At 32.2% G+C, this 26,567-nt stretch overlaps 1 protein-coding gene across 1 annotated transcript in view; it reads right to left on the bottom strand.

The window, feature by feature from the left end:
• ttv (exostosin glycosyltransferase 1 ttv) overlaps positions 1-26,567 on the bottom strand; it is a 139,073-nt gene that overhangs the window by 95,863 nt on the left and 16,643 nt on the right. The window contains exon 3 of the mRNA XM_088229228.1: positions 8,948-9,067. Coding sequence (XP_088085354.1) covers positions 8,948-9,067 — 120 coding nt within the window. The remainder of the gene's footprint in view (positions 1-8,947; positions 9,068-26,567) is intronic.

The raw sequence follows: 26,567 nt of genomic DNA, 5'->3' as shown, positions 1-26,567 counted from the left end.
TGAATCAGGTGTATATGCTAGAGACAAAGACGCATAAAAGAAAGTTTCTTATAAACGCCAGAAAAGCCTAAGCTTTCTATCACATAGAAAGCTTCTACGTGATAGAGCAACCGTTTTATTTATTTTTTTAGCGCTATCATATTCAACAAAAAAAGATTTTTCGAGAATGTTTAAATGAGCCTGAAGTAGGCGTAAAAACTTCACCGAGTATTTAAGGCTCCGAGATACCAAGATATATCTAGATACCAAGTCTATAATTTGGAATTACAACAAAACGAATCGTTTAAGTTTTTGCGTGTGAATATTACGTTTCGCATTCATCCGTATACGACTGGATGAAGAATACAGTTCTGTGAGTGAAATAGAACTAGAATCCCGGACGAGCGCTTTTGACTTGACTCAGATAAAAATGCTCAAAAGGGAAGTCGGGTAAAAAAACCATTAGTTAAGATAAAATAAAATAAGTCTGCGCTTGGCATGTAATACGTATTTAAAAAATTAAACTGCAGTACTTTGTGTTCGTGCACTGGCACCTGGGCTCCGATTACATTGTGAAGTTAAGAATGTCATACCTTCACCATGACGGTATAGTTGAAGATAAATTCTCCCGAGCAATTACGAAGATACACTACGAACCCCCTACCTTTAAGTTTTGGTTAAGTACATCGATATGTAACAAGGGGAAGCGTACGCCACGGTACACATATCTAAGCACTTAAGTGACATACCTTCATTATGACGTAATAATTAAAGATAAATATTCTCCCTAGCGATTACGAAGATACACTACCGACCGAGTTTGGTACATCGGTATGTATCGAGAAGTCTAGTACCCTACGTCACACATATCTACTCATTTTGATTCAGGCAGAGGAAAACTTGTCGAAATCCGGCGCTCCCCAAACACAAGGTTTGGAGATCGTGCTTTTGCCGTTGCCGGCTCCTCTGCCTGGAACTGATTGCCTTCAAACTAACGAATCATCGACAGTCCAGTCAGTTCAGATCCCAACTAAAATCTCACTTTTTAGTTTATCATACCTTCAATTTTAAATCAGAAAATATAATATATCAGTTTAGCTAGGTTAGATTGTGAGTTTAAGGATACAATTTTAAAGCGCCGTTGAGGTGATTTTTCACAAAAATGGCGCATATAAACCAGACTATTATTATTTATTATTATCATAAAAATGACAAAAATTTTGTTTCAGCGAGAAATTTTTTCTTTAATTTTTTAATCGTTCTGGAGTTCGTGGAAAAGCAAAAGTTCCTAAGCGACATGTTGCAGCTTTACAGAAGAGTACTATTTTTAACCAATGAAAAAATCTCATATATCTATTATTTTGACGTGATTCCTGTAAATCTTAAATAAAAAATAAAATATTAATTAAAAAAAAGACTTTCAACCGTCGATATTCCTATCTCAAATAATAATTATCTGTTGAGGTATTGAAATTAATTGAAAGTGATTGATTCGTGGACTGAAAACCGCCTGAATGTTTCAATGTAGAAGGAACTAAATATCCGAGATAGATTGTTTTAACACTACTTGCGGCATACTTCTTTTTGCAGGTTTAAGAATATTGCGTATTTAAAATATACAAAAGAAAGACACAAAATTCCGAACACTGTCTTAGTGGATCGGAAGGTCTGTTGATGTATGTCAATAGTCTGGATTCTCCTGAATGAGTTTTCTTTGGTTTCCTCATTTGAAATCAAATGCAGAGAAGTTCCTCAACAAGGTTACAGGCAAGTATCCGACTAGATCCTTACAAAATAGTTGGAGAAAGTAGAAGTCACATACCTTTTGCAGTAAACATAAGCCTTGAACATAATGAGCGAGGCAAAAAATAAGCAAGTCGCAAAAGACTGCTCATGAGAAGAGTAAGAGGTAGGCCACCTACACGATGTATTAGGGATGCATTAGGGATTATGCATCTTTAAATTCGAGGCCTAAAGATAGCCCTCTGTCGGAAGTGATTAGGAGTTTCTTTGTTAAGTAAATTTTTATTAAAAAAAACTTTATTTCGAAATAACGAGAGCCCTCAGCAGTTAGGAGAACAAGAAAAGTAAAAGAGTTTGAGTTTCAGCTGTTCTTCCCTCTCCTTGGTGGTCTTCCGGGCAGACGGCAAACGGCCGGGATTTCGTGGGCAATGGTAAAGGGGATTTTGGAGCTGTCCATTAATGAAATTATTGACGTAATCTCTCCATAATCTATTTACTATACAATGGGTATCGTAAATCCGTCTAACTTCTTGACTCTAGATTCTGCCTCTTTTGGGTTTCCCTGCGATTGCCTTTAGTACTTTCATCTCTGACGTTCTGAGCAGTTATTTGATTTTTCTATTTAGTTTTTCTACTAGGTTTTTTGTATTTTTTATTTTCTCTCCATCTATCCTCGCCTCTGTTGTATACACCATGATTTGCTCTGACACACGTTTTGTATATCCGAATTATGTTTCCAATGTGTGTTCATTGTACTATACGACATTTCTTATGCATCCAGATGTTTACAAACTGAGATGGATATGTTCTCATCATCACTATGCCAGCATCATCTGCATGGCATGTGATGTTAATGACCTTATCTCCCTTAGTAGATTCACTACTTTGTTTTATTCTTAAAGGCGTTTTTTTATATGTATTTATTCTACTTGTGTAAGAAAAGGTTTTTGGCGTATATATTAATGTGCTTTATTTACTTATAAAGGTTCTTAACTTGCTTTGTTTCTTTGTTGTTCTCAATATGTGTTATTTTCTAAATGTTTTTATTATTTATGTCCCGAATTGAGTTGTTGTAACTACTGGGAATGTAATTCAACATATTATACTTGTAAAATACTTTGTGTTATATGATTTATAAATAAAATATTAAAAAAATTAAAACATTTTAATTGTTGTATTATTTTTTTTTCCTTCTGAAGCACGATTCGAAGTGAAACTGAATTTCTTAATTGAATGATGATCCTACGGACCATGAATACCTATTTAATAGATCACAATAGTTAGACTAAACGCAAGTGATGGTTGAAGTGTAATATTTATAATGTAATTATTTCTGCAATGTGAATTTAAATGAATTTTAACTGAATACATGAGAAAATTTAACGTTAATATGAGAATCTAAAGAATGATACTACATACAAAATTGTGCATTTTTATACACGTTTCTGAAAAAAGACAGGCGCTTTCATTGAATACAAATGATTTAAAAGTGATTTGGATTCGCATTCTTTCTTAAGCTAAGTAATCTGAAAATATAGATATTTCTATGAAATAGATATTTTTATGGAATAAACTGTCGTACTCTCCTATTTTATGTTGGCCTATAACTTTGCTACCCCTAAATCAGAAAGGGCGTAAAAGAAAAGCGATAAATGGCATCTATCACCGGGACACTTTAACACAGTCTGTCGCAAACATCAAGTGCAGTGAGAGATGTAAGGTAGGAAGAAAATAATAAATAAATCGTAAAATATATATATATTATAGACTTGTAATATACAAAGCTTTCAAGAATTACATAAAAATAATTCATTTAAGACAATACGTAATAAATAATTATGCGTTTACGTTACTGTTCGTTAAAAAACAAATTTGTTATATACAGTACAAATTAACAATCATTATAATGTCTTCTCATATTAATTAATATTTACGTATATACGAATATATTTAACTAGCCTTTATTTTTATTTTTATTTTTATTTTAATTATGTATTCATTTTTTTTCTTGGATCCTTGTCCTATATCCTTCTAAACTAATTACCTGATCTAGCATTCCTCGTAACTTTTTTTTTCAATAAGTTCATAATGTGCTAAGCTCCATCTGACCACTAAAACACAGGTAAAATTTAAACACAAACGAACGTGTGTATTCAAATATGTATTTTTGAATTGTCAAAAAAAAGTTTTTTTTTTCTTTTTACTAGTCTGTTCTTGATTTTCTGGAAGATATTACTTTTAACAACGAGCTCGCCAAAGCACATGTATTTTTTAGAAATTGATGTATAAAATGAATATTTATTTTAATTAAAATTAATATATTTTGCTGTACTGAACTTATTACTTCAATTAAGCCTTGTCATATTAAAATTGGATTCATTCGAATTTTATGAGAAAAAAATTATTATTATTATTTTGTTTTTTTATTTTTTTTTTGTTTATTTACAATAAACATAAGTGATAAAACAGAATAATCAAAGAATAAAGCATAATTACATAGCAATAAAAATACATATTCATAGTAAAAATAGTAAACAAAAAATCCCACAAAGGCATGGCCTGTTCGTGGGTATACAAGAAAATGTTAATGAATTTTTGCTCCTATAATAAATAATGTACAGTTATAATTTTTGTGTAACATAAGAAAGAAAATGTAAAATATTATTTAAAAGATTATGTGGCATTTTTTTTTAAAGTAATTAAATTTGGAACAATGACTCGATTCATTGTGTCACATAATTAATTCACTATGGGTAAAAGTAATCACAGGTGTAATAACAGCATAAGTAATAAAAATATGTAATTGTTACCAAGTAAGAGTATTTTATTTGCGATTTTAAGTCGATTGTGAAACCTGTGTTATTGAAACCTGGATTCACTAATAACTATCAAAGAAAAACAAACTCTATGTTGGTGAACGCTTAAACGTTTAGTAAAATAGACATTTATTATCACAGTGTGGACAGTAATTTGAACAGCAAGTATTGATTGAAACAATCAACATTTTAATAAAGTTTCGGGTCCCGGCGAAGTTAACGGAGCAAACTCTTCGGTCTTGGCGAGGCCCATATTCGCTGTGCGGGCGCATAGTTCAGGAAGTTGAGAACGCCCCAGGGAACCGAAAGTGGCCCGCAAAACTTCTCCGTTCGCGGTCACCAAGATCGCTGACAAACGCCTGGGACCTAACTACGCCTGTAGAGAATAAAGTGTTCAGGCTGCTAAGGTGCAAAGTAGCTGGATTAACACAGCATCCGCAGTCTCACTCGACCCAGATGAAAATTAAAGGGATATTAATAAAAAAAATGAGAAAAATTACTAACAACGGCTCAATTTTATCAGGTTTATAAATTTAATAGAAAACTAAATAAGTTTATTAAGTGGTTTCGATAATTTCCTGTCTATTTGATTACGGAGTTAATAGCCTAGTCAGATATACACATCCGAGGGCTCCCAAAGAATTTCGAGACTTTTTAAAGGATTTGTAATCATTTCGGCAAATTGATCATGTCTTAAACCCCAGTCTTAATAATATATATTTTTTTTCTTTTCCTCAGTCGAATGAAGTAAAAATACATACTTCAGGATTATCTTATTTGTTTAGATAGGTGCCGAGGCCACCGGATTACAGAAAGCTCATTTGTGCAGCTTTTCTCGTTCGGCAGTAAGGAGTTATTGTACTTTATCTTGCACATTCAATGTCAGATGCCGCATGTGGTGGGCAAGCTTTAACAATGTGAAAACCTTACGTTTTGTATTTTTATGTACGGATCGTCAAGAAATATTAAGTTTTTACAAGTTTGTAGCGCATTGGGGTGTCTAGAGCGTTATCGTAGATTTATTGTGCAATATTTTAACTGTTGGTTGCACCGCGAAAAGCTGTTAATAAAAACAGTTTTTCAAATTTGTTTTGCATAAAACAAGAAGATGTAGTTATTATTTATAAAATTCGAGTGCAACATTGTATAAACAATAGTTGTAGCTTCATAATTAAACAAGGTTGAGCTGAATACTTTTCCTAGAATTTTAAACATGATAAAATGTGGGTCAAATAACACTTAAACCCTTTATAGGGCACTTAGAACTATGTGGTACGGACATTTTCCACAAGAAATGAGGTATTTTTTTCAAATATTTCCTATTATTAATAAGTCTTTTTTTATTTTAGTTTTTTATTTATTTTTGCACCACGACAGGCCGTGGCATAACAGTGGTGAATTACATCACAGAACACTCAGGCCTGAGAAAAATCAAATTTTTCATTTTTTTGTTTTAACCGGGAATCGAACCCGGAACCTTCCGTGCGTGAGTCAAGCGTCTTGACCACTACACCACGGAGGCCGCGTGACACAAAAGAATCAATTTAACGAACACTGGTAGACCAGTCTTCCACTCAGCTTTTTTTAATTTAATAGGTGTACCGACGTAAGATGTAAGACGTAAATCAACACAAAAAACGTGTCCTATAAAGGATTAAAATAGATGCAACAACAACTGTGAAAGCATAAACTATTTTCTTAAAAATTCAAAGTAACGAAGCACTTTCAGTTGAAGTTTTCCAAGGATTAGCTTCGTAAAAATATTTTAATAATTATCTTTCACGGAAGTAGTTTCGTAGTTTCAATTTAAGTTTCTGAAGTTCTATTAACATAAAACAGCATCCGGTGGGGGGAATAGAAAAGTTAAGAACAGAAAGTCGGGGATGATTAAAAAAATGAATTCAAGAAATACACTCTAGTACATTGTAATACATTTCCAAAGCCACTTTTATACCAGATTAAAATAAGAAATCTCGTTGCTTTTATCAGCTTAATAAGTCGAAATTAGGTAGGGCAGCGATAAATCGGATTATTTTCATTTCGCATACTTTGGCCACTGGAAAAAACGTAAGTGAAGAGGATCATTACGAATAAACCTTTGATCGAAGATCCTTCGTGTTGTCATCTAGACAGTTATTTTTATACGTGAGGAGGGACTAACGTCCTTCGCCCGGCGGGTAGTGGCATGAAGACGTGCTTCGAGTGAACCAAAACAAAAAGGCTGAGATATTTGTATTTGCGAAAATACGTGTATCGGATACGGATAAATTTGAAAGACAGGAAGGGGAATTGATTACAAAGAAGGGCAGATATGAAAGATATCAGTAGAGTGGCGGAACAAAATCAAGGATCTTTGACCCAAAATATCAAATTTGGTCTTGATCAGAACTCTGGGAAAGGATAAATTTAAGAGTTCGGTTCAAGTAAAGTTAACCCTTGTCCAACGCTGCAAGAATAATCCAATGCGATACGATGATAAAACGCTTTGTTACCCAATTCAATTTCTAACATAAAAAAAATAGTGAATTAGTATCAAAATTTTATTTAATATAAATGAGTTAACTAATGTTATCAGCATAAAAGTACCTGTTGGAAATACTCGGCAGCTAACGTTATTTTTTTAATCTGCTGGCAGTTATAATTATTATTAAAATTCACCAATACCTAGACTACACCGGCTAGGTAACGAGTATGGTGAAGTTGAAATATTTCGTCTGTCTTTATATAAATAAAGGTTAAGTATTCAAAAGGTTATAAATAAATTAATTTGTATAAAATTACTTAATATTGTTCTTAATTTACTATTTTTTTTCTCATGTATCTTTAAAATAATGTATAAACTTATGTGTATGTATATGTATGTGCATGTGTGTATATATATATGTACATGCATGTATGTACATGCATGCATATGCATGTGTATGTATGTGTGTATGTTTTTAGACGTTGTCCTGCCCGAATATTGGCTTGCCTGCTATTAGCTTTGAAAAATACTTTTCATTGATAAGTAGGTACCTAGATCCTTATTTATGGTTGAGTTGCAAAACATAAAATAATTGATTTTTATATATAGAATTCTTTTTGCAAATGTCAAACTCGGCTCTTCCCACCAACAGGGGTGCACTTTATTCATAAATGCGATTTTCAAAAATGTATTGAATGTCAGTTAATATTATTTTAGTTAAAAGAAATAAATGGGAAGAAATTTTAAGAAGTGGAAGGAAAGAATCTGATTGGTATCCATAAAAAGCGAACGATGTTTGTAAACATTCAAAAACAAACATTTTTTACACGCAAAAAAAAACATCCTTTCATTTTTTTGTGAATGGATTCTCGTCGAATGCAACCCTGGTAGGTCAATAAATAAAACATTCATGTTGATTATTTTTTTATTTTGAAAATTTATTTATAAACCCATACGGATTCATTTTACAAAAAAAACACTTCATTCATACTCTGTTGTTCAAAATAATATTTTTTAAATCTTTTGAAAAGTTTGTCTGAGTCTTTTGTTTAGTTTTGTCTGCCCTGTTCCATAAGTCTGGATTGTCCTTGTCTTGTTTTAGAAAGTTGTATATGGTATTTGTCTGATATTCTTGTATTATGTCCATGTTGACTACATTTTTTACAAGTTTTAGTTCTTCGTCTACAATTACATTAGTGGTTAATTTATGGATAAATTTTAATGATTCTAGTTGAAAGAGTTCAGTTATATTTAATTGCTTAGTTTGTTTTAAAAGTTCTCTAGTTGCAGTTAGATAGGGAAGGTCATATACAAACTTTAATATTTTATTTTGTTGTCTTTGTAGTCTGTTTATGTCATTTTGACATCTTGTTCCCCATAGTAAATGCGAATAACATATTTTAGTTTTTACATAGGCTTCATACATTATAATTTTTTTCCGTTTTTGGAACAAAGTTTTTGATTTTTAAACTACTTCTTTTTTACAAATTAAATTGAAGATTTTAATCCATAAACGCACGAATTTAAGGTAGCCACGAACACGCGCAGCGCAGTGACATCACACGTACAGAAGAATTATATATATTTATAGACGTAAATTTAATTTAATAAAAAGATACCACACTCAAAGATGTCGCGAAAGCGACGAAATCGGTCGCTATTCCAAATTTGTGAATTTAAGTAACATTCGTCTTTTGTTTCTTAAGTGAAAAAAACAATAATAGGGATAATATTTTTTTTTTAACTATGTACATTAAACCAGTTTTACACTGTTTTTAAAGGTTATTAATTACTTTTGTACCATTTCTGTACCTTAAAGGATAAACTACGGGAGTCACATTGAACGAAATAATCAGGAAACCAGATTATGCGATTTCCAAAACCTCATAACTGTTGAACCAAATGAGATAATTTCAATCTATAAGTATAAGATTTAAATAATTACCTCTAATGTAGTGAACACAATCTTTTCTATCGACGAAAAGTACTGCTCCCAAAGCAACTGAGTTTGCTGTCTCATGGCTAAAATTCTTGTTGCTCCGATAGATCTTACAAGCTCTGGAACCTGAAAAAAAAATGTTAATTAGTGTCAGATAATCAAAACGTCAGAAATAGATAAGGAAAGAAGTTTAAAAAGTAAAAGTTTATTCTTCGAGAGAAGCAAAAAATTGAGGGTGAAATTCAATTCATGTTGATAAAATGACGCGGGGACACTTTCAGTCAGCATATTTACATCATTAAAGTCGGCGACGCTTGACCTACGTTTAATTTTAATCAAGTCAAAGAAAAACCGTCAAACAGGCACTTTCTGGAGAGGCCGTCCTAGGCTTTGCTCGGAAAAGAGTCATAAACCTGGGATGAATTTAGAAATTTACTACCCCAATACTTAATGATGATTAGTAGCGGGGTGAAACCGCCGTACATCCGCCGAGATTTCAATGGAGAAAATCATAAAATTTCGAGAAGTTGGCTCTACATTATAATGGAAAATGCACTTTAAGGAAATACGAACATTAAACTAGTATGCCAAAGATAAATGGTTTTTCTTTTCTTGAGCAATACTCTCAGCGTAACATTATATGTATACATCATTACATTGTTTAGAAGAAAGTCTAAAAATTATGCATAAATTCTACTGCACGTAAATAAACAACATCATATTTTAGTATATTTTCTTAGATACACTTCGAAACAAACAAATCATCATGCTGTTGCCTTGTAGAGATAGACAGAGAGAGAAGAATGCCACGCCACTCTGCTATTGCATATAGACTTTGCTTTCTCTACATTCATACAACTTCTCGTGCACGTAAGCCGATTATTCGTATGCATAAAAGTATTTCTTGAATCTATTCATGCCTTGTTCTTCTCGGTTTTCTGCATCCGTAAAAATTTGCATCCTTTATATTTTTAGCCATTTTTTAGCTGTTCATTTGCTCAACATGTTAAAAGCCAACGCAGAACTCTTTTCTGGATTTTGTCGATAATACTTATATTGATGCCTTGCATAATGGAATATCAGTTTTACTTACATTCCCTTAAAAAAATATTTCCGCAATTAAACAGCATTCAGCCTACTTTCATATTATTTTTTTCAATTCCATACGGTGCTTCCACACATTAGGTTTGGCACCAGGACTTCTCTATCGAACTGCTGATTTTACCCCCCGCAAACATTTATTTGTTAAGTTACTGCGCCACTCACCCTGTTCTCAGCACTCATTTTCCTTTCTATATTTCTATTAATCAAATTCAAAAAACAAAGCTCCAGTTTTTTTCATAGGATTAAAGCGGAAATGGCTTAATGTACATTACTAATGACTAACGACATTATGTCTCTTTGTTGAATACTTAAGCACCTAACCTTAATTAGTTTAGAATCAAATTCACGTAATTAGCGCAGTTTGACAATGAAAAATGGTCTACTTTTTACTATGCAAGGTTTGATTGAGTGAATTTGAGACAGTACGATTTGAAAAAAATAATCGTTTTTTCAATGTAAAAAATAAAAAAAACACCACGATCATTAAGCTTTCATTTTACTTGAACGAATTGTCATGCAAATGAATTCTAGAAAATTATCTCAGAAACAAATCGCTTAAAAGGACACGTCGCCGCCGGCGGCGGCGTAGCGCGTCAGTGACAGTGAAAAAAAGTTTGTTTCGTTTAAAATTATTTGTAATATTTTTCTTTATCAATTATTATCATCGACATTCACCTATCCGCACCAAATGGTGCCTAGGGCACTACATTGGTATACTAAATGCGACACATATCAATATTCTATTACATTAAGGTAATTAGTCTTACGTTCCAGACGCAGGTTTAGGGACATTATGAAATTGCAGTGAAAAACGCTTTTAAACATAAACTTCACTCCGACGTCACTCAATCGAACCAGGATCCCCAAGCATGGTAGGCAAACGCACCCACCACTACAATATGAAGCGGACTTATCCTCACTCGATTTCCTTTTTCAAAATTTTTACTTTAAAATTGCCATCGAGTAGAAAACACCCGTCATGGGCTCATTGAATATTTCATTTCTTCAGTATGTTTTTAGCAAAATTTGAACGCGATTCAACGGCCGATATGAGCATTAATATTTTGCTAAAAACGTACCACAAAAAAAAATGTAATTAAATAAAATAGGGTACGAACTAAAATTATGATTATTAAAGGCATAATTTCATGAAGAATTAAAGAAAGATACCATAAAATTCGTGTCATTTTGCATTTCTTTTCAAACACAAAAATGTAAGATTTTGTAACCACAATTATTTTATTCAATTTATTATCTTAAAATCACTTTAACAAAGTTTACTTAATTACGAAGTCTTTTTTAAAAAATCAATCAAATTCTAAGAGGCGTAATCACCCGGTCGAAAAACAATTACATTTTATTTATATAAAACTTTTAAGCATATGAATTGATGTTATTGTTTTTATTTAATGTATATTTACATATTTTTTTTCAATGCAGAATTTTGAAAAAAAACAGCATTATAAAATGGCTATATCATGTGATTTCCTTACTTTTTATGAGAAAACAGCCTCAAAGTAAATTAGAACGAATACACTTATTTATTTATTTTTACATAAGATCACGTTTCAATCATTTCAAGCCATTTTTACAATCGTTTTCTAATTGCGGGAAATTAAAATTAATACTCCTCTTAACATCCTTTTACTCTCTTTCAACAACTTTCTTTAACCATCAGATCCTTCGTCGGTAGTCGAGTGGTCTGGACGCAGCCTTAACGGAAGGGGTACGTTAGTCGGCGAGGGATGTCCTGTCAAAAGAAGGGGTAGATAAGAAGATCAAAGGAAGGAATTCCTCTTGAATTAGCTTGGTCTTAAAGTGGAATGGTTAACCCTTTCATACATAAACTAATTTCCGTGGATATAAAAATATTTTGTTTTTTTTTTTGTGTATGAAATAAATTATTGGAAAATTTTTGGTATTTTAATTTATGTTTAATAATTTAGAAATCACATAAAATATTTTTTAATGAACACTGGGTCTCAAGCGGATAATTTATCGTCAATATTCAAAAAACATCTTACATGTTTACTTAACCAAATAAGTTAAATTTTAGTGAAATATGTTCAAAAGACACACAACAGGAATTGGCTCCAAAACAGACATAAATCAGAAGCAGCTGTCAAGTTTGAAAATTACAATAATTTTTCTCTGCAACGTCAACTACTAGCATAAGAAAAAAAAGATAGACTAGAGCTATTAAAAAATACAAGCACCGCTTTTGAATGTCAGTAGGTACCAAAGTAAATCTTTTCGTTTATATTTGAATGGACACCCGGTTGCAAGGGTTAAAGGTTCAAAAAATGAGAGGGATAAAATTTATGTGACAATAGAAATTATTACTGGCGAAAAGAAGAGGAAGAGAAATAAGTATTTCAAATAATGCCGCAAAATACTATAAACGTGAAGTAAAAGTAAAGGCGGCCTCCGTGGTGTATTGGTCAAGACGCTTGACTCACACATGGAAGGTTCCGGGTTCGATTCCCTGTGAGAACACAAAAAAAAAAAGTTTTCTTCTTACCATTTTGGAAACACCATAAACATTTTAAGCCTTATCAATTTATTTATTTGGTTTACAAACAGTTAAAAATCATAGGTAAAAATCAAAAATATTTAGATAAAAAAAACCTATATATTTATTATGAATTAAATGCTAACACTTATACAACCTGGGCTGATAATTAGTAAGCCTATCAATAAAAAACACAAATTTTTAGGTAAAAATAATCTTATTATTCCTCATACATAGTCCCCTTTAAACTAGATACAACGATTCTTCAGCTTTTTTATTCCTTCATTTATGCAAATATGCCGCAGGTCATATGAAGATCTAAGGAGAGCCGTACAAGACAGAACGGAGAAGCAGAAGAGATGCAGAGCTTTGCTGCAAGCCAATCCAGAGGATTGAAACCGAAGAGAGAGATTCCTTCCGCAAAATACGATTCTAGCAACTCTGCAAAATAGCCCTCAGTTTCCAAATAAACATCAACATTCGATGGAAATCGGGAACTTTGGAAACAAATAGAAGTCGCACGGGCGAACCAGAGAACAGGGTGGATAAGAAAGCAATTCAAAGTGCGATTCATTAAATAAAGCTATTGTTTTCCTGGCATTGAACGCCGTGCCGGGGCGTAATCGTAATGGAAGAGGTTTTCTACTGCAAATATATGATCGAACAATTACGCGAAATACTTGCCAGTTATTGTTTTGCCTTTTTGTAAGTAATCGATGAGAATGATGCCATGAGAATCCCAAAATACAGTGGCCATGACCTTTCCAGCGGTGGTTAGTGTCACGGCGTTTTCCGTCAGATCAGTACCACCGTCATCAACCCATTCTTGTCGATTTGACTTTGGATTTAATTGGTCGATCCAAGGCTTATCCACAGCGATGTATCGACGCAAAAACTGGCGAGCCAACAGCCCTACACAAGCTTTCGAATCGCGAACTCCACTTTTAGTCGACTGTAAGCGATCACGGCATCCACCGGGCGGAGAACTTCCTCATATGCAAATGATTGTGGAGGTTATTTTCAACGCGTTCATTTGAGATGTTTGCCATCTCCATAATTTTGCTCGTCGTCCACTTCGGTGCTCGTTTTGGCTGCCTGTACGACCAGTCTAAATTGAACTGTTTACTTTTTACGGTTGCTTATGATGAGATAAAGTTCCCATGAACAGAATTGGGTTTGAGTTTGAGTACTTCATATGTTTTTCCTTTCAATAAGTAAAAATGAATCACGGTACTTTTTTTAAGTTGATCACGAAATTAAATTACTTGCAAATGTTTTCGCACTAAATTGGTTCAAATTTTGACAACCACGTACTAATTAATAAATTGTCTTTGAGAAGAACAATTTTTTTGCGCTCAATGTGCAATCTGTTCATAGGCGCACTAATAAAATCAGCCTACCGTAGTAAAAGTTGACTTTTTAGTGTTTTTTTTAAATATTACTATCGTTAACAAATAACTGTCAGATTGCATGTTCTAAAGATGCATAATGAATGGACGTTTGAATTTTAGACCCTATTTACGAAAGTCAACTATATTTTTTTGTAGTTGATGGCACTTAAATTCGGAAGTTAGATTAACAAACGTTTTGCTGGTACAAAGCGCATGAACGAATGGAATTCTAGCAACTTAAAAATTATTTTAATAAAAAAATACATATGAAGCCGGAGTGTGTAATAAATTCAATGAGTATTCCTTCTAAAAATGTCCTTCGTTTTGGGGCCACAAATAGAAGAAGTCTTATTATCTGAGATTCTTCAAATGTCTGCTATTGTCAGATGGGTGGTCATTATTATCATCCTCAAAAAATGCTGATTCGAAGTTTTGAATCTAACGAAGCGATTGGTTAGAAATAAAATTGAAGACAGAACGTGACGTATAACAATGGCGATAAAGCGATTCTTTGATTTTTCAACAATAGGATGCCATTATATTTTATATAATATTCTTGAGTGAGTTATTTCGTTTGCTAATTTGATATCCGAAAGTAAAATTAAAGCCATGTTTTGAATTACCTACCGAAATCGTAAACGATAAACAAGCCCATCATCGAGGCTTATAATAATTGACACGAAAGGTATTCAAAAGAGAGGTCTACCGTATTCTTTTGTAGTAGAGTTATGGTTTTCACTAAAAATAAATACTTGTATACATAGGTAAGTAATATAAGCTAAGAAAAAATGATGAAGCCATAAAAAAATATTTCATCAGGGACAAAACATTTTTGAATAGAGAATATGTAAGTCTAGGCATTTACAGGGTTTATCACCTGTCTTTGGCTGGTTTAAATGTCCAAAATATAATCTATTACATTCACCATCGGTGAGATTCATCTGGCTGAATTATTTCATCTACTAGGCAATGCTTAAAAATACTTTCCTTATTATTTTACTTCACAAAAGGTTATACATAGAGAAGTTGAGGAGATGTGGAAGTTTAAACAGAGGCAAAATTGTGAATTTTACAGTGTGGTAAGGTGATAATTTAAATGAGACAATGGAAGCTTTGAAAATGCCTAGAACCTAGATTCTCATGATCCCTTTTCAAAAATGTATCTCTTACAATAAAAACTATTTTAATTTAAATGTGATTATAAATTAAGCTTAAAAGTTTACATTTACTTACGAGTGAAACACTATATTAATTATTAAAATAAATATACAGTCCATTCAAATCTTTAATAAACGTGGCTTGTATGAGCATGACATAACGTTTTTTAATAAAATAATATGGTGAGCCTACAAATACAAACAAAATTTGTATGCCTACTTGGTTCACTGAAAAAGGCTTATTAAACATTCTAACGTACGGTACCTAACTTAAATTTATCTATAACTTTACATAAAATATTATGCCTAATGTAAAAAAATCTTAATAACTCCCTACGTTTTGACGTACTCAGTTAAAAAAATATACTTTGTGCTTACAAATATTTGAAATTTGCATATGGGTAAGGGTGACTAAAAAATTATTTTTTTTAAATGTAATTTGTACATTTACCTAGAGCGATTTCTTCCTACCTACCCAAACCGTTGAATTTGACATAATATAATGAGTGTCCCGTCCATTAATAAAACTCATTTGAGAACTTGTTTTATTTATTATTATGGATAGCTTACATAGCGCCATTTTCGTTATATGTGAAAATTATCAAGAGTGCTTTAAAGCGATTATATAAATAAATAAATTTAATTGATTTTTTTAAATTTGTAATTTAAGTAAAAGTGCATTATGTAACTTGGTAGATATAATAATAATAAATATGTACATCTCCTTTCCCCTCTAAAAAAAAATTTTAAAAAATTCATTATTAAAAAATATTTACGAGTACATGAAAATAAAATTTTTATATGTATAAACTTATATGTATTTATTTAATATGTGTAATATATTTTCTTTACTAACTTTGTATACTTTGTGGAAATCTGTTATTAGTTCTGAGTTTATACACTATATCTGTTTGTTTACTATAAATATGTATCTAGAAATGTTGATTTCCCAAATAAAATAAAATAAATAAATAAAACAATCAAATTTGCTTGTGTTTAGTATGTCTAAATAGGTAAACATACTTCAGACAATTACATTGAATACGGGATCAAGTACTCGGATAAAATACCAGTAAAACCTCTACTTTAGCTACAAAACTCTTCAAAGGGGTCATTATTTATCTTATTTTAATATATAGTATATTTATTATTTATATAGTTTAAACTTCAAGCCGTCGTCGCTTTATTACAGTAGTATTTAGTGAATACATATAATTGGATGGCAGGCCCTACTATGTATACATTTTATATAATTTTTTTTTTTTTTTAAATATTCATTTAACCTGTACATCTGTTTGTATTCGAAATAAATAAAATAAAATAAAATAAAATAAAATTAAACGAGTCTTAAAATATGTGAAATAAACAATGTTATGTATGAGCTCAGTAAAGGAACATCCATTGATATTTTTCTAGTGGCTCCATAAAACCTTTTGAGTGCACAACTCAGGAGAAACGCTGAAATTTTAATGATGGCATAAAGACTAACATCGATGTTGAGGGAATTTGTTAGGCTAGAGGTTCTCTAAGGGGGCAACGGCGCATGCTAGTCCATGACACGTCAAGGGGGTCTAAGAAGAAGCCGCCGCTTTGCCCCCATTATCATCATCATCAGCAGAAGCGCGAAACTGCAAAAGAGAAAGAGAGAAAAAAGGGTCCTGCGTATTTTTTCATCCATAAACCAACAAATTACAACAGAGATAAAGAACATTTAAGAGAAGGGAATATGGAAGTCAAGGCATTTAAAGAGCCTATGACCTGTCGTTAACTGGTTTAAATGACCACTTTACTTTCCATCTGTTGATTTGAGTGAAGTAAAAGAGCTGGAACCTTTACTGCTGTGAAGAGATTCATTTGATCGAATTATTTGAGGATGCCTCCTGAGAGCCTTAACCACGCTTGCCTATTTTACAAGGCATCAGGTTCTCGACGTCCTGTGCCTCGATTATGAACGCTATCTTCATTTGTATATATCGAGACGGTATACTTAACTTCTGTACTATTTGTATCTTACCTCGGAATGTTCTACCTACTGTCATATCGACATCATATGCTCGAAACAAGCCAATGGAATGACCGAAAACAATTAGTCCGCGTTCTTTACGTCATTAACATTAAAAAAAGTTCCCATTTATAGTTTAAAATGGCTCCTGTAATTAAAAGTGCTCACTTTAAAGCAATTATAAACTCCAATAAATCCCAATTCAAGCAAAAAATGCTCGCATGAACGTGTATTTTGTATGACTTTTGGAAATCATCTAGACGGTACGCTTAACGATCGTCTGTGTGTATCTACCGATCGACTACAAAGCTGGCTCCTATAACGTCTCGATACATACACTCGGAAAGATAGTAAAATAGATGGAAAAATATAATAACTAAATTATTTTTTTTAGAGTGGTAACTTTCTAACGCCTAGATACTCTTATTTGTTAATAGGACAGAATCTAGCGACATTATTTTCACATATAGGCGTTCGTTTTATTAAAGGGCCAGTTATGTCGGAATTTAAATTGACTTCAAAATTCACTTATTTCTCTCTCATATTTTTAATAGGCTTTTAATAAAAAAAGTGCCAACCTCAAAACGATTAAAAATTTGAATAAATCATAATTGAAGGAAAAATTAGTGGGTGGAACAAAATTTTTGACACTTTTAATGCGTAGATAAACGTATCGAGGGGTTCTAGACCCGTCGTTATAAACCGATGTACTTACATCAACACTTGATGGTGGGGGTATCGGTAGTGTACCTTTATAGTCGGTCGGGAGACTTTTATCTTCAACTATGACGTCATACTGAAGATATGTCATTTGAGAGCGTAGATATGTGTACCGTGACGTACGCTTCCCCTTGTTTCATATCGATCTACCTACCCAAAACTTAAAGGTGGGGGGTCGGTCGTATATCTTTATAATCACTAGAGAGAATTTATCTTTCACTATACCGTCAAGGTGAAGGTATGACGTCATAATCGAGGCACTGGACGCCCACTGCTGATTGTTCGTCGGCAGTTCACGTCAAAACTACGAGACGCGAACCTGACCTGGGAGGATGCACAGGAGCTGTCAGCCGACAGAGATGCTTGGAGGATCTTTATGGACAACATATGCTCCAACTAGGGAGTGGACATGGAAAGATGGAATTATAAATAAAAATTACAAATCGACATTTAGATATTATTTTGGCTCGTCGGCAAATATGTGACATATTTACTTGAAAACACAGCGTAGCGTTTATTGGTTCGGGTTGTGTTTAATGAAGTATAAAAACGTTTGGAACAGTCTGTTACACAGCGACTGCCAATAATCGCGTAAAAACACACTTGTAGCTTGAGAAAGGCACAAGAAGTAATATTGTGAACACGTTTCCGGGGAAAATTCGCAAAATAAATCAAAGCATCAAGTAAGATCCGCTCCTTTGGTCGTAATAACAGTACGGAATAGGGACGTGAAGATTGGTTCTGAGAATCGAATACTTCGATGCATCAATTATTTGGTTTATTTGAATTTTTAAAACCATGCTCTACCATAACCAGATCCTTATTTTCTAATAAAAGCGTTTTTATATATATATGTATTCTGCCTGTGTCAGAAAAGGTTTTTGGCGTATATATTGTTGTGCTATATTTAGTAATAAAGGTGCTAAATTTGCTTTGTTTCTTTGTTGTTCTCAATATGTTTTTTTTAAGTCTATTTTATTTACGTTGTGGAGGACATAACCATCAAGCCGTGAAGTTGACAGGGCCGAACACCGCTTCGGCCCGCAACGCGTAATCCGTTACAAAGTTAGCTCGGACAAGTTATTAAACATCGTGAATCGAAAGAGTATACACATTTTAACTTGGCGTTTCGCGTTGCCCGTCCACCAGCTCCTTGCCAGTGTTCGCTATTGTAAATTCCTTCTGTACAAAATTGTAAGGTTGTAACTCGTGTGTATCTACTTAATAAATAACTTCATTTGTAATCCATCTTTCTCATTTAACCTCAAATCAATTCACGCGCACCCATCCATACAATGTGCCGAATTGAGTTGTTGTAACTCTTGAGAATGTCATTCAATGTATTATACTTGTCGAATACTCTGTGTTATATGATTAATAAATTTAAAAATAAAAATTTAAAAAAAAAATTAAAAACAGTAATTGACAACTCGTTGAAAATGGCCCCATAAATTTAAATGTTTAGGTTAATCAGAAGAATATAAATGTTTATTTTTTACTAGTTCTTTGTCGGTGTCCGGGTGGGTGAAGAATACAATTTTGTTTGTGAAATAGAACCAGAATCCTAGACAGGGATTTCAATCTCAGTATACCCAGTATGCCGGGATTCCGCAGGATTTTCTGATCCCACTCTTTTGGGAAAAACTCTTTATTTGGTTAATCATAGACTTTTATTTTAGCTGTCAACTATCACATATCTTTTGACACCGTACTACACTTCTAATTATCTGAATAAATATTATAATAAAATAAATATTATAATAAAATAAATATTATAATAAAATAAATATTATAATAAAATAAATATTCTTATAAAATAAATATAAAAGAACTTTGTTTTTAATCACTATATCGACCGGTTTCAAAGCTACACAAGGTTTTTTATCAAAGTATACTTTTTTTAAAAAGAAATATTTTCTTTCTTATGATTTACCCAAACATTTTATTTTGAGGGCCATTTTCAACGAGTTGTAAATAACTCACGATTAGAAAATGGAATCACGTTGGGGTAGAGTGGGATTCGAACCACAGACCTTTGGTCCTTGAGTCCGAGACACTAGCCACAGGACCACAACCCGATTTAACTAATGAATTATATCCTATTTTATTTATACAGTGATTAAAAATATTTCATCGATAAAAATAGAGCTAACAATAATAAATTCTTCTAAAGATGGCAAGTGTGAAGTGAGATGGATACGATCTATAAAAATAGACAGAAGTGGACTATAGGAAATATCTTTTATGTGTTTTTTTTCTTATTACGAATTGTTTTTTAAATTTCTAAGATTTCCAAGTTGTCAAACTTAATTTTTTTATTTTCAACATAAAGAATCAGACGGTTTGCTTATTCAGTTTGTTTTTTATTATTTAGGTTAAAAACAAAGTTGTATAATATTTATTTTATTATAATGAATAATCACAAAGTTAGTGCTTCAAATGTAATTTTAAAATATTGTAATGCTCGAATACAAAATTCAAATCATTTAAGCCCTGCACTGAAACACGAGGGATCTCGCAGGTTCATAAGTCTTTGATCCTGCAGATACCGAGATCGCAAATTAGCTGCGGGATTGGAAGCCCTAATCCTGGACGAGTGTTTTTGACTCGATAGGTACTATCAGATAAAAGTCCTGAAAAAGGAAATTGAGTGGAGATAAGTCCGCTCATTAGTTTAGTGTTTAGCGCGTTCGCCTATTATGATTGAAATCTTGGGTTCGAAACACCTGAAGCCTGGGACTAGTCAAATTGAATTTAGTGTACCAAGGCAGTGCCGTATGCACAATCGGGTGAGGATGAGGGGTGATGATTACAAGACGCTTGACTCAAACACCAAAGGTTCCGGGTTCGATTCCCAGTGAGAACACAAAAATTAAAATGTAATTTTTCTCAAGCCTGGGTGTTCTGTGATGTAATTCACCACTGTAATTGGGCCTTCTGGCCTGTTGTGGTGCAAAAATAAATAAATAAATGAAAAAATAAAATGATGAAAGATATTAAGTTGATGATGAAAAATTTTGTATCGTAATAGAACAACGCAATTTAAAACAAAAAAAATCGTATAGCAACAAAAAAAATGACTTGTTTTTATTATTGCTCTTATATGTATTTTTAAGTACCTACATCCTACATGTCTTGTACATTTTTATATTTGTTTTTATCATTTATTTTTGTATTGTCAAATAAGATTTTTTTCAATTCAATTAATTTTTTTATGTTAAAATTATGTATCTTATAAAATATAACAACTTAAGTCGTACATATATACTAAAAATATGAAATCTCAATAAAATAAGATAAATATAAAAATAACAGATAGGTTGAGACAATGTTAAAAAAGCAAGAGAATGTTGCATCAAAAAACTCCCTCTCGGATGTAAAAAATATTAATGTCCAAAGCAATATTGTTCGACATAGAGGTAGCCCTTCTAATAAGCATAACTATTGGCAGGTTGGTCCCGTATATTGGAATGTGGAACAGTCTGTGTTAACATTATCTAAGGTAAATATGGAATATAAAACAAATTTTAGGATTGTTGACAATACCCCGCAACAATTGAAAGAAATGCGTAGTGAGATTCATATCCTTTCTGGGGTGCTATTCTGCATCGTCTCTAGCCCTTAGAGAGTGGTTTCTTATATTTCCTTTACAAAGAAAAAAGTTAAAAAAATTATATAAATTTAAAAAGTAATATGAACATTATTAAGAACGAAATGCATACGTATTTTTCACACAAAATGTATTTACAAAAATTTGAATAGTTGACTGTTAATATAAAATATTAATCAATATAAAGCCTTGTTACATATTAGCCACTGAATATTTTTTTTCTTAAAAGTTTTGTCAACATTTTCTTTTAAGATCTGCTTAGGAATCATATTGAAAATTTTAGGAATTGTATAATGCAGTGTTCTTTGGCCTTACATGATATAACTATGGTGAAGGTGTATAGTGGGTTTTGCATGTTGGTTAAATTGGTGTCTTGACGAAGAGATGGGTACGTCTCAAAATCGGTAGACATAAAAAAGTCGGTAAGTGGTTATATACAAATATTTAATAATATTTAGTATGATCATTTTCATTTAGAACATTATTGCAACCTTAAACTTTACCCAAAACACTTGATTAGGTCGGATTGCCCAAACCGTATTTTTTTTCGTTTTTTATACAACTTTATACATAATTTGACGTTTAATCATCAGTATGGCCAAATATGATGCAAAGCGTAGTCGCATGCAATAAAAAAAAAATCCCCGATTTAACCACTCTCAAGTATACTACCCAAGATATGGCTTTTTGTGTGGTAAAATTGGCTATGCATGGAAAATAAAATTTAGGAAGGTACTACCGAAGCCAATCGGTTATTTTTGTAATCGGATGCAAAATTTCATAACCACATTAATGTGAGCATCACTAGTACCGAGTGAAAAATGGCGAAAACATGCGACAATCACAGTTGACAAATGCGACTTCCTCAAGTCTCGCTACGTCTGCGTCTTGGGCCCAATTTAGCGAGAAAGCTTCTCAATTTATATGTGCACATGAAGAGCGTGACGCGGGCAATTTAAAACGATTCAGCCTACTGCTGCTCAATGATAGAGTGCGGGATTAGGGTGGATCTACGGCTGTCTGAATTTTACATCTCATAGCAAATTATGTACAGAAAAAAAACTACTAGCAGACGTAATGGGGAAAAACATTCAATTTAGTTAGTGAAATTTCTTGATCATCATCAACATTTTTTTACCGCACCTATGGTGCATAGGGCACTGCATCGGTATACCAACCGAAGGATATTTCTGTATTTTTTTTGCACCACAACAGGCCAGAAGAGTGAACAGAACTCTCAGACTTGAGAATAATCACATTTAAATATGTATGTTCTCACTGGGAATCTAACCCGGAAACTTCTGTGAGACTCGAGCGTCTTAACCATTACATCGCGGAGGCGGTATCCTATGATTTTTGTAACATAAGTGTATGACGATCAGACTTACGCTTTCAATGCCAGCCTACTGAATAAAATATTATTTTATTTATTTTATTTTTTTATTTTTTGCACCACAACAGGCCAGGAGGCCCAATTACAGTGGTGAATTACATCACATATATACTATGAAATTATACTATGAAATGCGTTTTATAAAATTAATATCAACCATATCGGGAATCAAACGCTAGCAAATGCGCTGTTCATTTAGATACGAGACAAATAATAAATAAATAAAATTTTGTAATTTAGTTTAATGTAATTTATTTTTCAAAATTATTTATTTTACCAAAATAACATTACAAATAAAAAAATATTTTATGAAATGAAATATAATGAAATTAGAGTTCGATAATTTTATGCACATTTGTAGATAGAAAAACAGTGAGTTTCTACATAATTGCCTACGCTAAGATCAAGAAAATATATTTTTTAATCGATTTGAAAAATGAGTCAATTATCTTGAATGAACAATTTATGGATTAAACTGTATTTCCCTCCATTAAGCCCCATTCAGAAATTAAGTGATTAGTCCACAAAATACAGTACACCTCATCAAATTTTATATTTTTCGAACATTAGTAAGGCTTTAAAAAATAACGTTCCTTTAGTCAATAATCAAATAACCTTTCAATGTAGCCCCTTAAACGATTCTCCATAATAATGGCCACCTTACATTAAGTAAATTCATACTCCTCTCATTTCCCCTCTCCTCTTTTTCACAATTGCTTCCACATAATTTAACATTTCTCGATTATAATCAGAGCACGGTAGTATTAACTTCTAAAAGCACATGTTCCATCAGCGTGTTGGTTTTGTATTTTTTGCAACTACTATGGAAAAGGTACACTGTATGATAAAATAGTAGTTTTATTGGTGTCTTGGTGAAGAGACAGGTAAGTATCGGAACCGAAAGACATAGTATAATACGAATATTTACTAATATTTATTGAATATATTTAGGTAACAGCACCTTTATATTTAAAAAAATACAATCTCATTAAAAATTGTCAAGCTTCCAAAACCAAATATTTAGTTCCAAAAACCTTATTTTTTTAAAACAAATTTCGTTTAAAGACTGTGGTAAAAAATTCCTTTGCGCGCGGTGATGTAACATCGTATTACCACAAGCAAAAAATGGAAAATTCTAAAGTTCAGGGGAAAAAAACACACGGAGACATACTGTTTAATAATTCCTTAATTTAAAAAAAAAAACTTATAATTTGGCCCTGTTGTAGCAAAATAAATTTAAAATCATAAATACGCCGGTCATCTTACGCGCGTGCGTGCATCATCACTGCAATAACCGACTAAATCTATTTTCTCACATACGCCGGCCACAGAAGCGTCTCTGTCTTCCTTGTTATGAGTTCAATTTTCGAGCATTCTCTTATACAGACGTATTGGCGTCACGCGTCACATTCATTCTTCGCGTAGCAAGGATAAATATTTTTGGTATGAAAATCCGACATAGTTACACAAATTTTACTTTAGAAAAACCGGTATGAAAATTTTCATTTGAAGATTACAAAAAATACAACTTCATAAATTAAAAAAATAAGAGTGGTACATCAAGTCAAGTATCGTATGTAGACTAGTGTGACACCACAGCCACACAAAATTTAACTGCTTATATGCTTTTTATGCTTTTACAAAATATCCTCCCCAAACACACGCACATGTACCTTCAAACTGTTATTTTTAGAAACTGTTTAATTTAATATCCAGACTTTACAATAAGGGTTTTAAAACGGGTTAAATATTTTCCAATAAAATAACAGTTTATTTTATTCTAGAACTGTTTTAGCTAATTTGGAATAATAATTGTTTGAAAACAACTGTTTCATACGAACATTAATTTGGTTTGTATGAAACCTCTCTAAAATTGATTTAAAAAAAAGAAAATTGAAAATAAATAATAAAAGTTTATTAACACAACGTAACATTTTCGTATAAATAGATTTCTTTAGATTGTTTGTAGTCTGCCAAACAAGGCATAGGCTGTTTTAAGGCAGACATTTTTATATGCCAAAATAATAATTAAACATGACTACCTACTAATAATAATAATAATATTTGTCTGATTTATACAGCGTAATTTCTGTGAAAAATCACCTCAAGAGCCCTTGACAATTGTATACTTAAACTTACATTCTAACTAAGCTTAAGTGACATAATTTATTTTCTGATTTAAAATTGGGGGTATGATAATCTAAAGAAGTTATGTTTGTGTATTGATAATACTAGTGTATTCATTACACAAGTTTTATTATACATGCTTTTATTTATCAATCTGTTTTAGTAATTTTTCTAACATTGCTCTACCTAAACCCACAAATTTTTTTTTTTCAAATTTATTTGATCGAATAGGGGTCGTGGTTTTACAATGGGGGAATACATTAAATATTTTGCGTCCCAAAACCTGAAATTCCTTTGCCCGAATTACCTCATAAAAATGTCAAATGTTGTGTTTATTTAATTTATTATGGCTGTAGTTGTTACTCAAAAGATTTTTTTTTGATTATTCAAACAAGCTTGGATTTACGCTATTCGTGCCTTACGCAGGTTTCGCGATATTAGAAAATGGGTGAAAAAATATGAGAGAATTAATAATTCATCGGGAGATGATCCTTAAATATCACCCACCCACGTAAGTAATACGGCAGCCGAATGTTCTTGAGCACCCTGATCCATCTCCGCTTATCGGCCATAGACAGTGGGAGAGACGGGGTAGGTAAAGAAGCGTCTACACACTTCGGAGGTTTGCGATCACAGGGACTTAACCAAATAAATATTTTTTTAACATTATTCATTTATTTCATTTTCATTTATACTTTCTACATGATAAAAAATATTTGAAGGATATTTTTTTTTCTTTTATTTAGGAAACATACAGTACAGCAGAGGCGAATCGTCAAAATATGCGATTATGCACAGCTTACCATTAAATTTGATTTTTAATAATAATAATTTATAGTAACCACGTTTATGGGAAAATAAATAAAATAATTGTTATTTATTATAAGTCACCATATATATATTTCTACAAAAAAATATATGAAGTGCGTCTAGCGCCAGCGTCCAGCCCATTCTCACTGAACGACAAAACTAGCCGATTACCTCAGCTTATTCTTCCATACAAAAAAGTACACTGTATTTTTTGTCTTTAACCCAAGTCGGCTTTTTTAGTACTAAAACAATTTTGCAGATTACAAATATTATTAGAAGATTCTCTATTTGGAAACTAGAATTTCGAACATTATTTCCGAAGGACTATTTTTCTTTGATAAGATACCGTTGACATATTATGTATCACATAGGACAGGTGGCGTTTGCAGTGGCCGTTTTAGGCATTATTCATTTAAAAAGAAATCAGCCAGTGCTCAAGTCTTGACAGTACTGTCAATGACAGATCATAATGGAAATATCTGCTGAATGTTATTGTGGTATTTGTTAATAAACTTTTGTACAAGTTTAGTATTGTATTAAAATAGTGTAGAATAAAGTGGTTAATAATAATTGTTGTTTGAGTTGATTTTTACAGAACCACATTAAAAATAGTCCTTTATAATAACATTACTTACATGTTATGTAGGTACTTATATTTAGTACAAATTAATGAACATTTTTTATAGATTACCAATGAAATAAATCACGGCTCGCCACTAAGGTACAGTAACATTGTTTTATATTTTACACAGTTAGACTTAACTCTAATGGACCAGTGATGTTTCTATATTATATAATAA

Source organism: Micrasema longulum, unplaced genomic scaffold (assembly GCF_059751315.1).
Source record: "Micrasema longulum isolate JH-2025_06_02 unplaced genomic scaffold, ASM5975131v1 h1tg000646l, whole genome shotgun sequence".
Lineage (NCBI taxonomy): Eukaryota > Metazoa > Arthropoda > Insecta > Trichoptera > Brachycentridae > Micrasema > Micrasema longulum.
This window is presented reverse-complemented; position numbering and strand designations above follow the sequence as displayed.